This window comes from Rhinoraja longicauda, chromosome 8 (assembly GCF_053455715.1).
Source record: "Rhinoraja longicauda isolate Sanriku21f chromosome 8, sRhiLon1.1, whole genome shotgun sequence".
NCBI lineage: Eukaryota > Metazoa > Chordata > Chondrichthyes > Rajiformes > Arhynchobatidae > Rhinoraja > Rhinoraja longicauda.
In genome coordinates this window covers 3,093,428-3,114,359 of record NC_135960.1, presented here as the reverse complement: position 1 = coordinate 3,114,359, position 20,932 = coordinate 3,093,428, and the positions used below count along the sequence as shown (strand labels likewise).

The following is a 20,932-nucleotide window of genomic DNA, read 5'->3' as shown; positions in this document are numbered from 1 at the left end:
GCCTGCTTGTAATCCAAACCTCTCCTTTCCCTGCATATCCTTGTGCTAGAGGACATGGTGGACGCAGATATACGATGGTGGTGTTGAAGAGGCTTTTAGATAGGCACATGGATATCAAGGGTTCAATGGTATGTTATTGTCACATGAATCTAGGTACAGTGAAATTCTTTTTTCCCTTAACGTTCAGTAAAAAATATTGGTACACATCGGCACGAGTAAATAGTAAATTAAACTGAGACAGTACTCAAAAGTCAAGATGTTTCAGGCGTCATTTTATAGGATTCAAGTCCAAATGTATTACATAGAAAAACATACAAAATAGGTGCAGGAGGAGGCCATTTGGCCCTTCGAGCCAGCACCACCATTCATTGTGATCCTGGCTAATCGTCCACAATTAGTAACCTGTGCCTGCCTTCTCCCCATATCCCTTGATTCCACTAGCCCCTAGAGCTCTATCTAACCCTCTTTTAAATTCATCCAGTGAATTGGCCTCCACTGCCTTCTGTGGCAGAGAATTCCATAGATCCACAACTCTCTGGGTGAAGCAGTTTTTTCTCACCTCAGTTTTAAATGGCCTCCCCTTTATTCTTAGACTGTATGGCCCCTGGTTCTGGACTCCCCCAACGTTGGGAACATTTTTCCTGCATTGTTGATCCTTGAAATATTTTCGTTGAGTTTGAAAAAATCCTTAACTTTCTTAATTAGCTATTGAGCTCTATCTAACTCTCTTTTAAATTCATCCAGTGAATTGGCCTCCACTGCTTTCTGCGGCAGAGAATTCCACAAATTCACAAAATGTAGTCTTAACGTGGCTATACAGACCAGTTGTCTGGTCAGCGGTAGTGGACTGGAGTTGCTGGGTCAGCCTGTCTGGACGATGTTGTTTAGTTCAGTTTAGAGATACAGCGTGGAAACAGGTCCTTCAGCCCACTGAGTCTGCGCCAACCAGCAACCACCCCGTACACTAGCACTATCCTAGACAGGACAATAGACAATAGACAATAGGTGCAGGAGTAGGCCATTCGGCCCTTCAAGCCAGCACCGCCATTCAATGTGATCAAGGCTGATAATTCTCAATCAGTACCCCGTTCCTGCCTTCTCCCCATACCCCCTGACTCCGCTATCCTTAAGAGCTCTATCTAGCTCTCTCTTGAATGCATTCAGAGAATTGGCCTCCGCTGCCTTCTGAGGCAGAGAATGCCACAGATTCACAAATCTCTGACTGAAAAAGGAGGGACAATTTACAATTTGCAGGCGCCAATGAACCTGCAACCCCGCACGTCTTTGGAGTGTGGGAGGAAACCGGAGCTCCTGAGGTAAATCCCACGCAGGTCACGGGGAGAACGTACAAACTCCGCACCAGCAGCACCCGCAGTCAGGATCGAACCCGTGTCTCCAGCGCAGTGAGGCAGCAACTCTCCCGCTGCACCACCGTGCCGTACCCGGTGCTGTTGGTGTCCTCCACATCACCCTGCTGCAGCAGGCAGTGTCCGATCCACACACAGCGGCGTTCCTTTCCTTTAAAATTGCAGCATCTGTTTTCGATTACCGCAAAAGGCTGGAAGTTTGGACAAGCTGAATCTGTGCCGAGAGGTGAACGCCACGATCTCTGTTTACCTTCCATCGATACGCAGGGAATGGAGGGATATGGCTCATGTGCAGGCAGATGAGATTACTTTATCTTGGCATCGTGTTCGACACAAACCTCGTGGGCCGAAGGGCCTGTTCCTGTGCGTTATTGTTCTTGGTTCCATCCATCATTTTTCTCCTGCAAACCGCTTCATCGCAGACCTCAGCCGAGTCCATTGGAGCGGAATATATGTGGGACCTTCGTAAAATCACCCCGCGTTTATTATAAAAAAACCTTCTGTAACACCAAGACCTGCCAATGTAGTTCACACCCAAAGATGCATTCTGGAACGCAGGAAAAGTGGGAGCCAATTTCAGCACAGTAAACTCCAAAAACAACAACCATTGATGTTGGCTGAGGAAAGAACACTGACCGAGAGAATCAGTGAAAACCTTCGCTGTTCGTTTTTGAATATTGGCATGGAACCTTTTATTTCCATCTGAGGGGACATGATGGTGCAGCAGTAGAGTCGCTGCCTGACAATGCCAGAGACCCGGGTTCGATCCCGACTATGGGCGCTGTCTGTACGGAGAATGGAATTGAAAGGCTAACCATTAAGTAATCATTCCATGATTCTATGTATGTGGCAGATGAACAAGGTTGACGACACAGACCATGGAACTTGGAACTGTACAGCACAGCAAAGGGCCCTTCGGCCCACAATGTTTGTGCCCAAAATGATGTCTAGCTGAACAGATCTCTTCCGCCTGCACACCTATATACTAAAACTCTCATTTGTTTGTTTGTTTGTTCCTGAACTACAACCAAAACTGTACACGATAGCGCGACAATTTTATAGACAATAGACAATAGGTGCAGGAGTAGGCCATATGGCCGTTCGAGCAAGCATCGCCATTCAATGTGATCATGGCTGATCATTCACAATCAGTACCCCGTTCCTGCCTTCTCCCCATAACCCCTGACTCAACAACAACAGAGCTTTATTTGTCATTCGGTACCAAGGTACCGAACGAAACTACATAGCAGTCACACACAAAAAAGAACACAAGACACATAACCCCAACACAAACGTCCATCACAGTGACTCCAAACACCCCCTCACTGTGATGGAGGCAACAAAACTTCCACTCTCTTCCCCACGCCCACGGACAGACAGCTCGTCCCCGACCGACCCGCACAGTCCCCGCTATCTTTAAGAGCTCCATCTAGCTCTCTCTTGAAAGCAACCAGAGAATTGGCCTCCACTGCCTTCTGAGATTTACAACTCACTGACTGAAAAAGTTTTTTTTCATCTCCATTCTAAATGGCCTACCCCTTATTCTTAAATTATGGCCCCTGGTTCTGGACTCTCCCAACATTGAGAACATGTTTCCTGCCTCTAATGGGTCCAATTCCTTAATAATCTTATAGGTTTTAATAAGATCTCCTCTCATCCTTCTAAATTCCAGCGTATACAAGCCTAGCCGCTCCAGTCTTTCAACATACGACAGTCCCGCCATTCCAGGAATTAACCTAGTGAACCTATGCTGCACACCCACAATCGCAAGAATATCCTTCCTCAAATTTGGAGACCAAAACTGCTCCAGGTGCTGTCTCACTAGGGCCTTGTACAACTGCACAAGGACCTCTTTGCTCCTATACTCAACTCCTCTTGTCAGAAAGGCCCACCTTATTCACCATCGTCCCTTTGGTGCTAATGGAAGTGGTTTAATTGAAATCGGTGTTTTAAAGTTATTCACATTTTAATGTTTAAATCTATCTCCTAGGGAGGGAGGGGGGGAGGGAGGGATGGAGGGGGGACGAGGATAAGGGGGGTTAAGGGGGATGGAGGGGAGGGGGGGAAGGGGGAAGAGGGGAGGAGGGGAGGAGGGGAGGAGGGGGGAGGGGAGAGGGGGGGAGGAAAGGTTCCTGCATCAATGCTGGAGAGGTTGTGGCTCAACGGGACCACTTGGTCTAGTGATCCATATCGCTCTATTCCTTTGTGTAAGCATCTCTGGAGTGCAGGAATGGGTGACATTTCAGGTCGAGACCCTTCTCCAGTCTGAAGAAGGGTTTCGACCCGAAACGTCACCCATTCCTTCTCCCCAGAGATGCTGCCTGTCCCGCTGAGTTACTCCAGCTTTTTGTGTCTATCTTTGGTTTAAACCAGCATCTGCAGTTCCTTCATACACACAGCATCACAGGAGAACATGAATAGGTGGTTTAGTTCAGTTTTTTTGTTAGTTTAGAGACATAGCGTGGAAACAGGCCCTTCGGCCCACCACGTCTGCAGCGATTAGCGATCCCCGCGCACTAACACTATCCTACACACACATTAGGGACAATTTATGTTTATACCAAGCCAATTAACCTGCAAACCTGTACATCTTAGGAGTGTAGGAGGAAACCGAAGATCTCGGAGAAAACCCACGCAGGTCATGGGGAGAACGTACAAACTCCTTACACTTTCATGTGCCTAGCTAAAAGCCTCTTAAACGCCTTTATTATATCTGCCTCCACCACCACGTCTGGCAGAACATTCCAGGCCCCCACCACTCTATGTGTAAAAGAACTTTTATACATCTGCAGTATCATGTGCAGTTTTGGTCTCCTAATTTGAGGAAGGACGTCCTTGCTATTGAGGAAGTGCAGCGTACGTTCATGAGGTTAATCCCCTGGATGGCGGGACTGTCATATGAAGAAAGATTTGAAAGACTGGGCTTGTATTCACTGGAGTTTAGAAGGATGAGAGGGGATCTTATAGAGATGTATAAAATTATAAAAGGACAGGACAAGCTAGATGCAGGAAAAATGTTCCCAATGTTGGGGGAGTCCAGAATGCAGGGGTTACACAGTCTAAGAATACTAGGGAGGCCATTTAAAACTGAGGTGAGAAAAAACTTTTTCACCCAGAGAGTTGTGAAATTGTGGAATTCTCTGCCACAAAAGGCTGGGGAGGCCAATTCACTGGGTGAATTTAAAAGAGAGTTAGATAGAGCTCTAGGGGCTAGTGAAATCAAGGGATATGGGGTGAAGGCAGGCACAGGTTACTGATTGTGGATGATTAGCCATGATCACAATGAATGGCGGTGCTGGCTCGAAGGGCCAAATGGCCTCCTCCTGCACCTATTTTCAATGTAACCTGCCCCACACTTCTCCGTTAAACTTTCCCCTTCTCACCTTATAGACTAGCCCTCTAGTGCTGGACATTTTCACCCAGGGAAAATGGTTCTGTCAAAAAGGTTCTGACTGTCAACTGATACAATAAAAAATATTAGATTTTATGTTATGAAGAACGGAGCTGGCTCTATTTATAGTTGGTGAGGGAGAGAAACAGGAAGTGTTTAGATTGGAATACAATTCTCGTCGTTTACTTCACTGCCTGAATCAGCAAAGGAAACTTTCCACACTATCTTCAGTTTCTTCTTTGGTTATTTTTGCACAAATGTCTCTCTGCACACTCTATCTCTCTATGAATTGCCAGCTTACTCAGAGCACGGTGGCGCAGCGGTAGAGTTGCTGCCTCACAGCGATTGCAGCGCCGGAGACCCGGGTTCGATCCCGACTACGGGTGCTGTCTGTACGGAGTTTGTACGTTCTCCCCGTGACCTGCGTGGGTTTTCTCCGAGATCTTCGGTTTCCTCCCACACTCCAAAGACGTGCAGGTTTGTGGGTTAATTGGCTGGGTAAATGTAAAAATTGTCCCTCGTGTGTGTAGGATAGTGTTAATGTGCGGGGATCGCTGGGCGGCGCGGACTCGGTGGGCCAAAAGGGCTTGTTTCCACGCTGTATCTCTAAACTAAACCAAAGATTTCCTACAACAAAACGTTGGCCCTTTTAAACCTTTAAAGTGACATTACAGGTAGATAAGGTGGTTAAAATGGCTTTCAGCACAATGACCTATGTCAGTCAGAGTAGTTTAGTTTAGTCTAGAGATACAACGTGGAAAGAGGCTCTTCTGCCCACCGAGTCCGTGCCGACCAGCAATCCCCGTACACTAGCACTATCCAACACACAAGGGACAATTTACAATTTTTACCAAAGCCAATTACTCCGTACGTCTTCTGAGCTTGGGAGGAAACCACAGCACCCGGGAAAAACCCACCCGGTCATGGGGAGAACATACTTTGTACAGGCAGCACCCGTAGTTAGGATTAAACCCGGGTCTGTGGCGCTGTAAGGCAGCAACTCTACCACTGCACCACCGAGCAGTCCCGTATTGAATATAGAGGTTGGCAGGTCAAGTTACAGTTGTACAGGACATTAGTGAAGCCACATTTGAAGTATTGTATTCAATTTTGGTCTGATTGAGAATGATCAGCCATGATCACATTGAATGGCGGTGCTGGCTCGAAGGACCGAATGGCCTCCTCTTGCACCTATTGTCTATTGACTATTGTCTATTTTATAGGAAAAGTGTTATCATGCTGGAAAAGGTGCAGAGAAGATTTACGAGGATGCTGTCAGGACTCGAGGGCCTGAGCTATCGGGAGAGGTTGTGCAGGCTAGGACATTATTCCTTGGAGCGCAGGAGGATGATGGATGATCTTATAGAGGTGTATAAAATCATGGGGGGAATAGATCGGGTAAATGCACAGAATCTTTTGCCCAGAGTAGGGGAATCGAGAACCAGAGGACATAGGTTTAAGGTGAGGTGGGATTTAATAGGAACCTGAGGGGTAACCTTATTATACAAAGGGTGGTGGGTGTATGGATGGGGCTGCCAGAGGAGGTAGTTGAGGCAGGTACTATCATAACATGTAACAGACATTTGGTCAGGTCCCACCTGCCCGCGCTTGGCCCATATCCCTCTGAATATATCCTCTCGGATAGGATAGATTCAAAGGGATATGGGCCAAGCGCGGGCAGGTGGGACTAGTGTAGATGGGGCATGATGGTCGGCCTGGGCAAGTTGGGCCGAAGTGCCCGTTTTCACGCTTAGTGACTATGAATCTGATAAAACTGAAGAGGAACAGGAAATATAACCTTGTTACTCACCAGTTCAGAAGAGTCGAGTGTGAAATAAGGATGGAAGGTCTCATGCCCTGGCTGGAAGGTATTTGCTTGAACGCGTACACTGAGGAACCATGGAGGAGAAAAGATGTCATCCACCAAGCGATGATCGCGCATGACCTGCAGATGACAACAACAACTCAAAGGTTTAAAACACCAAATCAAGTCACTGAAAGGAAGCATGCAGGTACAGCAGGCAGTGAAGAAAGCCAATGGAATGTTGGCCTTCATAGCAAGAGGAGTTGAGTATAGGAGCAAAGAGGTCCTTCTGCAGTTGTACAGGGCCCTAGTGAGACCGCACCTGGAGTACTGTGTGCAGTTTTGGTCTCCAAATTTGAGAAAGGATATTCTTGCTGTTGAGGGCGTGCAGCGTAGGTTCACTAGGTTAATTCCCGGAATGGCGGGACTGTCATATGTTGAAAGACTGGAGCGACTAGGCTTGTACACACTGGAATTTAGAAGGATGAGAGGAGATCTTATCGAAACGTATAAGATTATTAAGGGGTTGGACACGTTAGAGGCAGGAAACATGTTCCCAATGTTGGGGGAGTCCAGAACAAGGGGCCACAGTTTAAGAATAAGGGGTAGGCCATTTAGAACTGAGATGAGGAAAAATCTTTCAGTCCGAGAGTTGTGAATCTGTGGAATTCTCTGCCTCAGAAGGCAGTGGAGGCCAATTTTCTGAATGCATTTAAGAGAGAGCTAGATAGAGCTCTTGAGGATAGCGGAGTCAGGGGGTACGGGGAGAAGGCAGGAACGGGGTACTGATTGAGAATGATTAGCCATGATCACATTGAATGGCAGTGCTGGCTCAAAGGGCCGAATGGCCTCCTCCTGCACCTATTGTCTATTGTCTAAATCCTTATGCATCAGTTAGCTCATTTACTATAGTGGAGTTTGCAAGGGGTAGAGATTTATCCTCAATTACTTCAGCTAAATGCCCAGTACAGTGGATGCTGAGCGCTGTACACTGAATCTGGTGGCTGTGAAGGCTGAGTCAATGGGGATTTTAAAATCAGAGATTGCTAGGTTCTCGATTATTAAATGTGACAATAGGCAATAGACAATAGGTGCAGGAGTAGGCTATTCGGCCCTTCGAGCCAGCACCGCCATTCAATGTGATCATGGCTGATCATTCTCAATCAGTACCCCCGTTCCTGCCTTCTCCCCATACCCCCTGACTCCTTAAGAGCTCTATCTAGCTCTCTCTTGAATGCATTCAGAGACTTGGCCTCCACTGCCCTTCTGAGGCAGTGAATTCCACAGATTTACAACTCTCTGACTGAAATGTGCGTCATGGGCATAGGGGAGAGGGCGGGTAAACGGGTTTGAGAGGGAAACATGGGGTTGAGAGGGCCACAGTCTAAGAATAAAGGGGAGGCCATTTAAAACTGAGGTGAGAAGAAACTTTTTCACCCAGAGAGTTGTGAATTTGTGGAATTCACTGCCGCAGAAGGCAGTGGAGACCGATTCACTGGATGAATTTAAAAGAGAAGTAAGATGGAGCTCTGGGGGCTAGCGGAATCAAGGGGTGTGGGGAGAAGGTAGGCACGGGTTACCGATTGTGGATGATCAGCCATGATCACATTGAATGGCGGTGCTGGTTCGAAGGGCCAAATGGCCTCCTCCTGCACCTATTTTCTATGTTTCTATGTATCAGCCATGATCAAATGGCAGAGCACACTCGATGGGCCAAATGGTCTCATCCATTTATGTCGGGACAGAGAGATACTCACAGATCTGTCGGTCTCATTCTGCATTACTCTGCACGCACTCGCGCACTTTGGGCAACACGGTGGCGCAGCGGTAGAGTTGATGCCATACGGCGCCAGAGATCCAAGTTTGATCCTGACTACAGGTGCAGTTCCTTATCGAAACGTATAAGATTATTAAGGGCTTGGACACGTTAGTGGCAGGAAACATGTTCCCAATGTTGGGGGAGTCCAGAACAAGGGGCCTCAGTTTAAGAATAAGGGGTAGGCCATTTAGAACGGAGATGAGGAAAAACTTTTTCAGTCAGAGAGTTGTAAATCTGTGGAATTCTCTGCCTCAGAAGGCAGTGGAGGCCAATTCTCCGAATGCATTCAAGAGAGCTAGATAGAGCTCTTAAGGATAGCGGAGTCAGGGGGTATGGGGAGAAGGCAGGAACGGGGTACTGATTGTGAATGATCAGCCATGATCACATTGAATGGCGGTGCTGGATCGAAGGGCCAAATAGCCTCCTCCTGCACCTATTCACCGGGTACTCCGGTTTCACCCCCCCCCACATTCCCCCAAAGATATGCAGGTCTGTTGGTTAATTGGCTTCTGTAAATTGTTCCTAGTGTGTGGGATAGAACTAGTGTACAGGTCGAAGGTATTTATTCACAAAATGCTGGAGTAACTCAGCGGGTCAGGCAGCATCTCAAGAGAGAAGGAATGGGTGTCGTTTCGGGTCGAGACACTTCTTCAGGCCCGAAACATCACCCATTCCTTCTCTCCTGAGATGCTGCCTGGCCTGCTGAGTTACTCCAGCATTTTGTGAATATATACCTTCGATTTGTACCAGCATCTGCAGTTATTTTCTTACGCTAACTAGTGTACAGGCGATCATCGCTGGTTGGCGCAGACTCGGTGGGCCGAAGCAACTGTTTCTGTGCTGTACCTCTAAAGTCTATAAAGTCCAAACTGCAGAACATCGCTGGCACAAAGTCATAACTTCCCCAGCGAATGTACGTCTGGTCCGTGCGCGGCTGATCGCTGGTCAACGTGGACAAGGTGGGCTGTATCATGGACACTGCATCTCTAAACTACATCTAAACTGTATCTCCGCAGTTTAAGAATAAGGGCTAGGCCATTTAGAACGGAGATGAGGAAAAACGTTTTCAGTCAGAGAGTTGTAAATCTGTGGAATTCTCTGCCTCAGAAGGCAGTGGAGGCCAGTTCTCTGAATGCATTCAAGAGAGAGCTAGATAGAGCTCTTAAGGATAGCGGAGTCAGGGGGTATGGGGAGAAGGCAGGAACGGGGTACTGATTGAGAATGATCAGCCATGATCACATTGAATGGCGGTGCTGGCTCGAAGGGCCGAATGGCCTCCTCCTGCACCTATTGTCTATTGTCTATCATAGTATGCAGCCCTACCGATTCATTCTGCACATGTTTGGATCGGATTCTCTGGACCTTTTGACTGCTTATTCAGTAGCTTTGCCAACTGTCCCGTATTAGCCGGGATATCCCGTATTTTGGCCTAAATTGGTTTGTCCCGTACGGGACCGCCCTTGTCCCGTATTAGGCCCGGGCCTACTCCTGCACCTATTGTCTATTGTCTATTGTCTAAACTAAACTGACCTTATAATAAGCAAAGCATTCCAGTTCAGCTGCATACGACATGTTGAGCCTATCAGGTGCAAAATGGATGCGGAAAGCCATATTCTTCAAGGGCGGGATATCGATGGTCGAAGGCATCACGGTGAAGACGCTGCCTGGTAGGGTCACCCAAAGGACGGTGATCTTTCCTCTGGTGTGGTTGGTCATGGAGAGGGGCAGAGGCACAACTCGTCCGAGCTCCAGGCCCTTCCCGAAGTCAAACTCCCTCTTGTTGACGGACACGTGAGGCGGGAACACAGTCGGGCTTCTTTGGAGAGCATCGTCGAAGTACTCGTTTATCGAGGGGATGTTGGGAAACGAGGCCGCAGCCTCCGGACAGACCGGCGCAGGAACCTGGAGATTGAAACAGCAGTGCGGATGTGAAAACACAAAGACGCACGGGAAACGGAGTACTTTCTAAAATGATTACACCGCAGAAACTATAGGACTGCTTGTTTCTGACGTGCAATGCAATGGCTTTGCCCGAGAATGTGTCTGGGTCGGAGCTGCAACCTTCCTCTTTCGTACGTCAACTACAACAATCAAAAGTGGCAATTGGTGCTTCAGAGTACGGTAGTTGACGCTTTGCTGCAGATTTTGTTGTGAGCACTAAAAGGTGTGATTTTTCTTGGCTCTTTTAGATGCTAAGGAGCTTGGTAACTTGGGATCAATCTGCAACACAGATTTAGTTTAGCGCTTGATAGCACATTGGTAAAGGAGTTCAAACACTGGCAGGGAGCAATTCCACCCCCCCCCCAGGATCTCAATGCAGCTTCACTTACCTGTTTCTAACCATTGAAAGAACTACAAAGTATTTTAGTGGATACCAATTTGGTGATCTTCTGAACAGGAGAATCTTTAGTACGACTTAAACTCGAGCTTAGTTTTAAAATATTCACTTCTTGTTGTAAGTTTAAATTAATTCAATGCAATGCAATGCTTGTTTTTGACATGCAATGAATGAATGAAGGGCTCGAAGGGCCGAATGGTTTACTCCTGCACCTATTGTCTATTGTCTATTGTCTATTGAATGCATGAATGAATGAATGAATGAATGAATGAATGAATGAATGAATAAATGAATGAATGAATGAAGCCTCATTGTCGCATGTGACTAGTCACGGTGATATTCGTTGTCTTGCACACCCAAAGTAGGCAAAGAGTTGCCACATAATCCCACCACCGTCACCATAATAGGGGACACTATGAACCGTTACGTATAAAATTCTAAAGGACTGGACAAGCTAGATGCAGGGAAAATGTTCCCAATGTTGGGGGGAGTCCAGATCCAGGGGCCACACAGTCTAAGAATAAAGGGGTATGCCATTTAAAACTGAGGTGAGAAAAAACCTTTTCACCCAGAGAGTTGTGAATTTGTGGAATTCTCTGCCACAGAGGGCAGTGGAGGCCAATTCAGAGGATGGATTTAAAAGGGAGTTAGATAGAGCTCTAGGGGCTAGCGGAATCAAGGGGTACGGGGAGAAGGCAGGCACGGGTTACTGATTGTGGATGATCAGCCATGATCACAATGAATGGTGGTGCTGGCTCGAAGGGCCAAATGGCCTCCTCCTGCACCCATTTTCTATGTCTCTATGTTACTTATCCAGATGAACCACATTAACATAGTGGGTTATAATAATAATAATAAATAATACATTGTATTTATCATATGTAGGTTGGCACAGGGTCAACGGTACAATGAAATGTATTTGACAAGACAACGGTTCACCTCAGCAGTAATATACTAAGGATCAATATATAGTGGCTGGATCTTTTATCGTAATCATAGACTCTCTAAAGCTGTTCCACCATCTACGGAACCCTTTGAAGAATGTGGTGGAATATTTAGTCATGCATACCGAGGTGCAGTGAAAAGCTTCTTTTGGTGCGTGCTAGCCAGTCAGCGAAAACACTAGGGATTACGGGGAGAAGGCAGGTGAATTGGGTTGAGAGGGGAAAGATAGATCAGCCATGATTGAATGGTGGAGTAGACCTGATGGCCCAAATGGCCTAATTCTGCTCCTGGAACCTATGGACTTATGACTACACATTATTACAATCAAGCCGTCAACAGTACACAGATACAGCAAAAAGGGTATAACATCTGGTGCAAGATTAAATCTAGTAAAGTCCGATAAAGAAAGGTCGAAGGTCTCCAATGGGGCAGAAGGGAGGTAGGACCACTCTCTAGTTGGTGAGAGGATGGTTCATTTGCCTGATAATAGCTGGGAAGAAACATTCCCTGAATCTGGAATCTATTCTCCACTGGCCTGGATGAGGCACACTTTGTCCATACTCAGTAAGCTCATCGCCGTCCAGAGCAAGGCAGTCAACTTCATTGGTACCCATCCACCACCTTATGATATGCTCCCAGCAGGGTGGCACTGTGGTGCAGCGGTAGAGTCGCTGCCTTACAGCCCCAGAGACCCGTATTCAATCCTGACTACGGGTGCTCTCTGCACGGAGTTTCTATGTTCTCCCTGCGACTGCGTGGATTTTCTCTGGGCGCTCCGGTTTCCTCCCACATCTCAAAGATGTGCAGGTTAATTGTAGGTTAATTGGCTTTGGCAAGTTGTAAAATTGTCCCTTGGTTTGTAGGACAGTGTTAGTGTCAGGGGCGATCGCTGGTTGGTGTGGTCTAAAGTCTAAAAGCATTGCAGAGCTAGATAAAGCATTCCAGCAGTTTACGAATCTTTCCACAACACCTATCACCAGACAACATCTGCACTGGAGGAACTCAGCGGGTCAAGCAGCATCTGGGGAGGGAAAGGGCAGATGACATTTCAGGTTTGGGGCACATCTTCAGACTCCATGTGATGCTGCCCGGGCCGCCAAGTTCCTCCATTACTTTGTTTTATGCTCAAGATTTGAACATCTGCCATTTCTTGAAATCTCCACAACTTCTGTGGCCCAGATTACGATAAAGGCAGCACTTGCAAGGAAACAACATTAGCTCAAAGTTTTGTTTAGTTCAGTTCAGTTTAGCTTATTGTCACGTGTACCGAGGTACAGTGAAAAGCTTTTGTTGCGTGCTAACCAGTCAACAGATAGACAATACTGTACATGATTACAATCGATCCATTCACAGTGTATAGATACATGCTAAGGGGATAACGTTTAGTGCAAGGTGAAGCCAGCAAAGTCCGATCAAGGATAGTCCAAGGGTCATCAACGAGGCAGATAGTTCAGCACCGCTCTCTGGTTGTGGTAGGATGATTCAGTTGCATGATAACAGCTGGGAAGAAACTGTCCCCGAATCTGGTGGTGTGCGTTTACACACCTCTACACCTTTCGCCTGATGGAAGAGGGGAGAAGGGGGAAGTGGCCGGGGTGCAGCTCGACCTTGATTATGCTGCTGGGCTTGCCGAGGCAGCGTGAGGTATCAATTGAGTCAATGGATATGGTCGAGTGAAGGGAGGTTGGTTTGAGTGATGGTCTGGGCTGCATCCACAATTTGTTGCAATCTCTTGCGGTCTTGGATGGAGCTATACCCAAACCCAGCTGTGATGCATCCCGATAAAACGCTTTCTACAGTGCATCTGTAGAAATTGGTGAGAGTTGTAGGGGACGTGTCAAACTTCCTAAGCCTTCTAAGGATAAAGAGGCGTTGGTGAGCTTTCTTGGTCATTGCTTCAGTGTGGGTGGTCCAGGAGAAGTTGTTGGTGATATTGACTCCTAGGCATTTGAAGTTTTCAACCATCTCTACTTGGGCACCGTCAAGGCAAACTGGGGTCTGTGTACTGCATTGGTTCCTGAAACCGATCACGATCTCCTTTGTCTTGCTGACATTGAGAGGAAGGTTGTTGTCTCGACACCAGGACACGAGGGTCTCAATCTCCTCCCTGTACTCCGTCTCATCATCATTTGATATCTGGCCTGCAATGGTGGTGCCGACTGCCAATTTAAATATTGAATTAGATTTGTACATGGTCTGCACAGACTTGGGTGTACGCGGAGTAGAGAAGGGGGCTGGAAACGCAGCCTTCCGGAGCCCCCATGTTGAGGGTTATTATGGAGGATGATTTGTCCCCTATCTTCATCCTCAATATTGATGGTCTCCCAGTATCCACCTCCCCTCACATCCGGAATCTTGGAATCATCTTTGATCAAACCCTCTCCTTCGACAAACACATCACAAAGACAGCCTTCTTCCACCTCAAAAACATTGCCCGTCTCCGTCCATCCCTCTCCTCCACAGCTGCAGAAACCCTCATCCACGCCTTCATCACCTCCCGTCTGGACTACTGCAACAGCCTCCTCTATGGCTCACCCTCAAAAATCATCATTTTAAACTTCAATACATTCAAAACTCCGCTGCCCGTCTACTCACCCACTCCCCGATCCGTGACCATACCACCCCCGTCCTTTACAAACTCCACTGGCTCCCCATCCCCCAGAGAATCCAGTACAAAATCCTCCTCATGACCTACAAAGCCCTCCATAACCTGGCCCCATCCTACCTGACTGACCTCCTCCACAGGCACACTCCCACCTGCACCCTCCGCTCTGCTGCTGCCAATCTCCTGTCCCCCCCCATCCGGACCAAACTCAGATCCTGGGGGGACAGGGCTTTCTCCATCGCTGCTCCCACCCTATGGAACTCACTACCCCAAACCGTCAGAGACTCCTCCTCACTCACCACATTCAAAACATCACTGAAGTCTCACCTGTTCAGCACTGCCTTCAACCACTGAAGGTCACCTCACCTTCTGTCTCCTTTTTCTGTTCGTTTACTTATTTATCTATTTATCCACTTCTCTATGTTCTATAAATCCCTGTAAAGCGTCTTTGAGTGTTTGAAAAGCGTTATATAAATGTAATGCATTATTATCTTCACTGATTGGGGTCTGTTGGTCAAGGATCCATTTGCAGAGATGAGTGCTGACACCAAGTCCCGCTAGTTTGGTGTAAGAAAATAACTGCAGATGCCGGTACAAATCGAAGGTATTTATTTCACAAAATGCTGGAGTAACTCAGCAGGTCAGGCAGCATCTCAGGAGAGAAGGAATGGGTGACGTTTCGGGTCGAGACCCTTCTTCAGACTTCTTCCCTCAATAGCAAGGTCGTCCTTCCTCAAATTAGGGACAAATAGGTTCAGAGAGTTATGGGCGGTCCTACAGTGTCGTCCCTTATTTGGGAGTGATGTCCCTTATTTGGGAGTGATGTCCCTTATGTGGGAGTGATGTCCCTTATTTGGGAGTGAGGAAGTTGACAACCCTACTCGTCCCACCCCTCTGGGTTTGGCCCATAACTCTCTGAACCTTTTTGTTCTTACAGCGGTGATAAGAACTCATATTGGCAATTAAATTCACCTTGTCATCAGTAGACCTGGCATGAGACAATGGAGGAATGCTTTAAGAACCATAGTTCTGAAGTTATCTATTCTTCCCAAGGTCTCACCCTTACTTGTCTTCACTTCAGATGTGTACGTCACCCATTCCTTCTCTCCTGAGATGCTGCCTGACCTGCTGAGTTACTCCAGCATTTTGTGAAGTAAATACCCGCTAGTTTGGTGATAAGCTTGGATGGTATAATGGAATGAAAGGCAGAGCTTTAGTCTATGAATAGGAGTGTGACGCAGGTGTCTCTCTTCTCCAGGTGTTCTAGGGATGGATGTGAGGCTAGGGCGAAGGCATCGACCATGGACCTGTTGTGGCAGTAGGTGAACTGCAGTGGGTCAAGGCCGCTGCGTTGACTGGATTTAATGCGTTCCATAACTAGCTTCTCAAAACATTTCATGATGGTGGATGCCAAGGCCACTGGGCAGTAGCCGTTTAGACATGGTGGTCTTCTTGAAGCAGGCGGGTACCTCAGAACGGAATAGGGAGAGATTAAAGATGTCTGCGAATACTCCCGATCGCTGGTCCACACAGCTGCTAAGGACACGGCCTGGAACTCCATCTGGGCCAGTCGCCTTTCTCGGGCTTCCCTCAAGAAGGCCGATCTAACCTCTGCTGCAGTCACCCTGGGGAAAGGCACATTGGAGTCTGAAGGGCCAGATGCCACCGCCCTGTTGGCCTTCTGCTCGAAGTGAGCACAGAAAGCATTCAGTTCATCGAGTCAGGTCGCACCATCGCCAATTTAGGTTTAGGTTTATTATTGTCATGTGTAGCAAGGAACATTGCAGTTGTACAGGACCCTAGTGAGACCGCACCTGGAGTACTGTGTGCAGTTTTGGTCTCCAAATTTGAGGAAGGATATTCTTGCTATTGAGGGTGTGCAGCGTAGGTTTACTAGGTTAATTCCCGGAATGGCGGGACTGTCGTATGTTGAAAAACTGGAGCGACTAGGCTTGTATACACTGGAATTTAGAAGGATGAGAGGAGATCTTATCGAAACGTATAAGATTATTAAGGAGTTGGACACGTTAGAGGTAGCAAACATGTTCCTAATGTTGGGGGAGTCCAGAACAAGGGGCCACAGTTTAAGGGGTAGGCCATTTAGAACTGAGATGAGGAAAAACTTTTTCAGTCAGAGAGTTGTAAATCTGTGGAATTCTCTGCCTCAGAAGGCAGTGGAGGCCAATTCTCTGAATGCATTCAAGAGAGAGCTAGATAGAGCTCTTAAGGATAGCGGAGTCAGGGGGTATGGGGGGAAGGCAGGAACGGGTTACTGATTGAGAATGATCAGCCATGATCACATTGAATGGCGGTGCTGGCTCGAAGGGCCGAATGGCCTCCTCCTGCACCTATTGTCTATTGTCTATAACATTGAAAAGTTTTGTTTTGCATGCTACCCAAAGAGATCAGATAAATCAACGACTAAATGCAATCAAGCCAAACTCAAGTAGAATAAAGGGAAATAAAAGTGCACAGAATGTAGTCCTCAGCATTGTATAGTGCCAGTTCCATAAACAAAGTCCAATGTTGGAATGGGGTCGAGATGAATCTGAGAGTACCCTAGCTTATGGCATGATAATTCAGAAGAGAATAAGCTGTTCTAAGGTGGTGCGTGCTTTCAAGCCTCTGTATCTTTTACCTGACAGGAGCAGGGAGCAGGAGGAATGGCCGGGGTGGGATAGGCCTTTGATGATGTTGGCCGTTTTCCCAAGGCAGTGTGAAGTGTAGATGGAGTCAACTTTGGGCAGTCTAGTCTGTGTGATGGACTGGGCGACATCTACAACTCTCTGGAAGTGTCTAAGGGCAGAGCTGTTCCTAAAGGAAGCTGTAATGCAACCTGACAGCATGCTTTCTATGGTGTATCTGTAGAAGTTTGTAAAAGTTATTGGAGACTTAGTGGTGCAGCGGTAGTTGGCTAACATGGAATTGGTGTGAATGGGTGATTGATGGTCGGCGAGGACTCAGCGGGCTCAAGAGTCTCTCCATTTCAATCAATCTCCATCTTTAGTGGAGACGGCACAGTGCTCTGACTGTCATCCCACACAAATGTGGTATTGGGAATGGCTTATTATAGTCCTGTGTATCAGATGCAGTGAAAAACTGTTTTTTATCACAGCATGGAAACAGGCCCTTCGGCCTAGCTTGTCCATGCCAACCAAGGGGTCCCACCTACACTAGACCCCAGGGTTTTCCAACTGTCCCGTATTAGCCGGGACATCCCGTATTTTGGGGTAAATTGGTTTGTCCCGTATTGGACCGTCCTGGTCCCGTATTAGCCCTGGGGGGCGCTGTAGGCCCTGGACACTGTAGGCCCGGACGCTGTAGACCCGGATACTGTAGCCCGGGGGCCGCTCTAGGCCCAGACAGCGTAGGCCCGGCCGCCGCCTGACGGAGGTTGCACAGCAACCCGCCTCCCGGCCCAGTCGGCCACCATTGGTGGAGCGGGAGCACGTGGCTGCTGGCTAGGTGAGGTCACATGGGGCGCGGGGCACTGACATCACCTTGTCCCTTATTTGGGAGTGAGGAAGTTGACAACCCTACTCGTCCCACCCCTCTGAGTTTGGCCCATAACTCTCTGAACCTTTCCAGGTCATGTACCTGTCCAAATGTATTTTAAATGTTGTTATTGTACTTGCCTCAACCACCTCTTTCGGCAGCTCATTCCATATGCCCACCACCCTCTGTGTGAAAAGGTTGCCTTTTAGATTCCTCTTAAAACTTTCTCCCCTCATCTTAAACCTATGTCTTCTGGCTCTTGATTCTCCTACACTCCGTAGAAGACTCTAGTGCACTCATCCGATCAATTCCCCTCTTGTTCTTACACACCTCTATAAGATCACCCCTCTGCCTCCTGCGCTCCAAGGAATACAATCCTAGTTTGCCCAACCTCTCCCTGTAGCTCAGGCCCTCAGTTCCTAGCAACATCCTCGTAAATCCTCTCTGCACCTCTTTCCAGCATAACAACATCTTTCCCATATCAGGTGGCCAAAACTGAAACTGTGACCAACACCCTCCACACCCGACTATAATCCTCCTGGCTGTGGTGTTGCAGTTGAGTTGCTGCCTTACAGCGCCAGAGACCTGGATACGGGTACTGTCTGTATGGAATTTGTACGTGCTCCCGTAAAACAAACCTGCGTGGGTTTTCCCCAGGACCTGCGGTTTCCAAACAAATTCACACTCATAATTTTATACACATCTCAGGCCTCCACACCACACCTCATATCCTAGATCCCATTCTCCCAACCCCACGCAAATCCCCAACACCCTACTCCTCAGCTCTCCAAACACCGGTTCCCCACACACCTCAGTACCTGCACACACCAGCTCCCCCACCTCAGTACCCGCACACACCAGAGCCCCGCTCTCTACACACCAGCTCCCCCCCCCCCCCCCCCCCCCCCCCCAACCGCTCCCCATTTCCCCGGATCAGCTATCCATCTGGGTGCAAGTTTGTAGGTGAGTTGGCTTGGTGTCATTGTAAATTGTCCCCAGTGCGCGTAGGATAGTGTTAGTGTGCGGGGATCGCTGGTCGGCGCGGACTCGGAGGGCCGAAGGGCCTGTCTCCGCGCCGTATCTCTAGAGTAAACTAAAGAATGGAGATGGGAAAGAGAGCCGGTTACCTCATTTTTTTCCATTTCTATGGGCTGACAGCATTTCTCAGCGACCAGAACCAGAGCACGGTCGACATCGAGCTGCAGCTTGCCTTCCTGCAGCATCAGGGTCAGTATGTCGGGTGGGTAGAAGGTCAGTCCACGTATCATGTTGGTCTGGTACACCTCCAGGTGCTTTGCCGTGAGAATCGCTGGCGTCACCTGGTCGGAGTGGCAGGTACCAAATAAATCCAGAAACAAAGGATCCTGTGATAAAGGTAGGAAGAGCTGGTTGGTTTAAATGTTCAATGGGAGCACAGTCTGAGTATAAACCAGGGTTTGGCCCCCACCTCTCTTCAAGGTTCCCCCCCCTCCCATTGCAATCAATCTAAAGAAGGGTCCAGACCCAAAATGTCACCTATCCATGCTGCCTGAGCCCCTGAGTTACTCCAGCACTTTGTGTCATTTTTTATACGAAAGGGCTGGAGTAACTCAGAGGGTCAGGCAGCATATTAAGATTATTAAGGGGTTGGACACATTGGACTCTATTCACTGGAGTGTAGGAGGATGTGGGGTGATCTTAGAGACTGAAGAAGGGTCTCAACCCGAAACGTCACCCATTCTTTCTCTCCAAGAACGTACAAACTCCGTACAGACGGCGCCCGTAGTCAGGATCGAAGCTGGGTCTCTGGCACTGTCAGGCGGCAACTCTACCGCTGCCTCTACTCACTGTTTTCCATCTTGAAAGGACAAGTTGTGTTTTACTTGGAGCTGTACCTGATGACGGTACACGGGAGAATGGGAGGAAACCGGAGCACCCGGAGAAAACCCGAGTTTTTCACTGTACCTGATGATGGATGAGACAAGCAACTCTTCTGTAGTAGTTCATGGGGTGGGTAGGTCGGAACGTCACATTTAATGGCTCCGTCGACTCCCCTCCCAGGGAGCCACACGGTCGGTCAATGACAAACACACTTTGGCTGCAGTCAATGTCAAATTGGTAATGTGTTGACACATCCGAGGTGTTACTGATTTCCATGGAGTAAGTCAGCGTATCGCCGAGGGACAAACAACCAAAATTAATCTTCAGGTCTGAGAGAGACACCACAGGACCTGTCACAAAATATAATAGAGCGTAGGTTTTCATGCAGTTATACACCGATCAGACAAGACATTATGACCACTGACAGGCGAAGTGAATAACATTGATTATCTTGTTACAATGGCACCTGTCAAGGGGTGGGATATATTAGGCAGCATGTGAACAGTCAGTGCCTGAAGTTAACGTGTTGGATGCAGGAGAAATGGGGAGGAGTAAAGACCTGAGCGACTTTGACAAGGGCCAAATTGTTACGGCCAGACGACTGGGTCAGAGCATCTCTGAAACGGCAAGGCTTGTGGGGTGCTCCCAGTCAGCAGTGGTGAGTACCGACCAACAGCGATCCGAGGAGGGACAAACCACAAACCGGCAACAGACAGGGTGTTGGGCGCCCAAGGCTCATCGATGCGCGAGGGCAACAAAGGCTATCCCGTCTGGTCCGAACCGACAGAAGGTCGACTGTGGCACACGTCACAGAAAATGTTAATGGTGGTCTCGGGAGGAATGTGTCACAATACACAGTGCATCTCACCCTGCTGCGTATGGGGCTGCACACGGAGGACCAACAGCATATTAGGCAGGTGGTCATAATGTTTTGGCTCATCAGGTCATGATGTTTTGGCTGATTGGTGTATTTTTCTCTCTTCATTTCCTTTTCTGAGGTGTTGACCCTCAGCATCAGAAACATTACACTTTACACTTTACACTTCGCCCTTTTTGATAGTCAGCGATCCCCTCCGGAAAAAAAGCCAGATAGAAAATGAGTAATAATAGAACATTAGACTTTAGAGATAAAGCGCAGAAACAGATCCTTCGGCCCATCGAGCCCGCGCCGAGCTACGATCACTGCCTGACGCGAGCAGTATCCCAAACGCTCGGGACAATGTACAATTTTGCCGAAGCCAATTAATGGCTCCCAGTGTGGGAGGAAACCAGAGCAACCGGAGAAAACCCACGCGGTCACAGGGAGAA

The 20,932-nt window shown here is 48.1% G+C and overlaps 1 protein-coding gene across 1 annotated transcript in view; it reads right to left on the bottom strand.

Annotated features, from left to right (window-relative positions):
- Positions 1 to 20,932, bottom strand: part of cfap65 (cilia and flagella associated protein 65) — a 198,388-nt gene that overhangs the window by 137,983 nt on the left and 39,473 nt on the right. Inside the window, exons 9-12 of the mRNA XM_078404358.1 lie at positions 19,709 to 19,974; positions 18,892 to 19,128; positions 9,912 to 10,283; positions 6,569 to 6,703 (exon numbers count right to left, since the gene is read on the bottom strand). Of these exons, the coding sequence (XP_078260484.1) occupies positions 6,569 to 6,703; positions 9,912 to 10,283; positions 18,892 to 19,128; positions 19,709 to 19,974 (1,010 nt within the window). The remainder of the gene's footprint in view (positions 1 to 6,568; positions 6,704 to 9,911; positions 10,284 to 18,891; positions 19,129 to 19,708; positions 19,975 to 20,932) is intronic.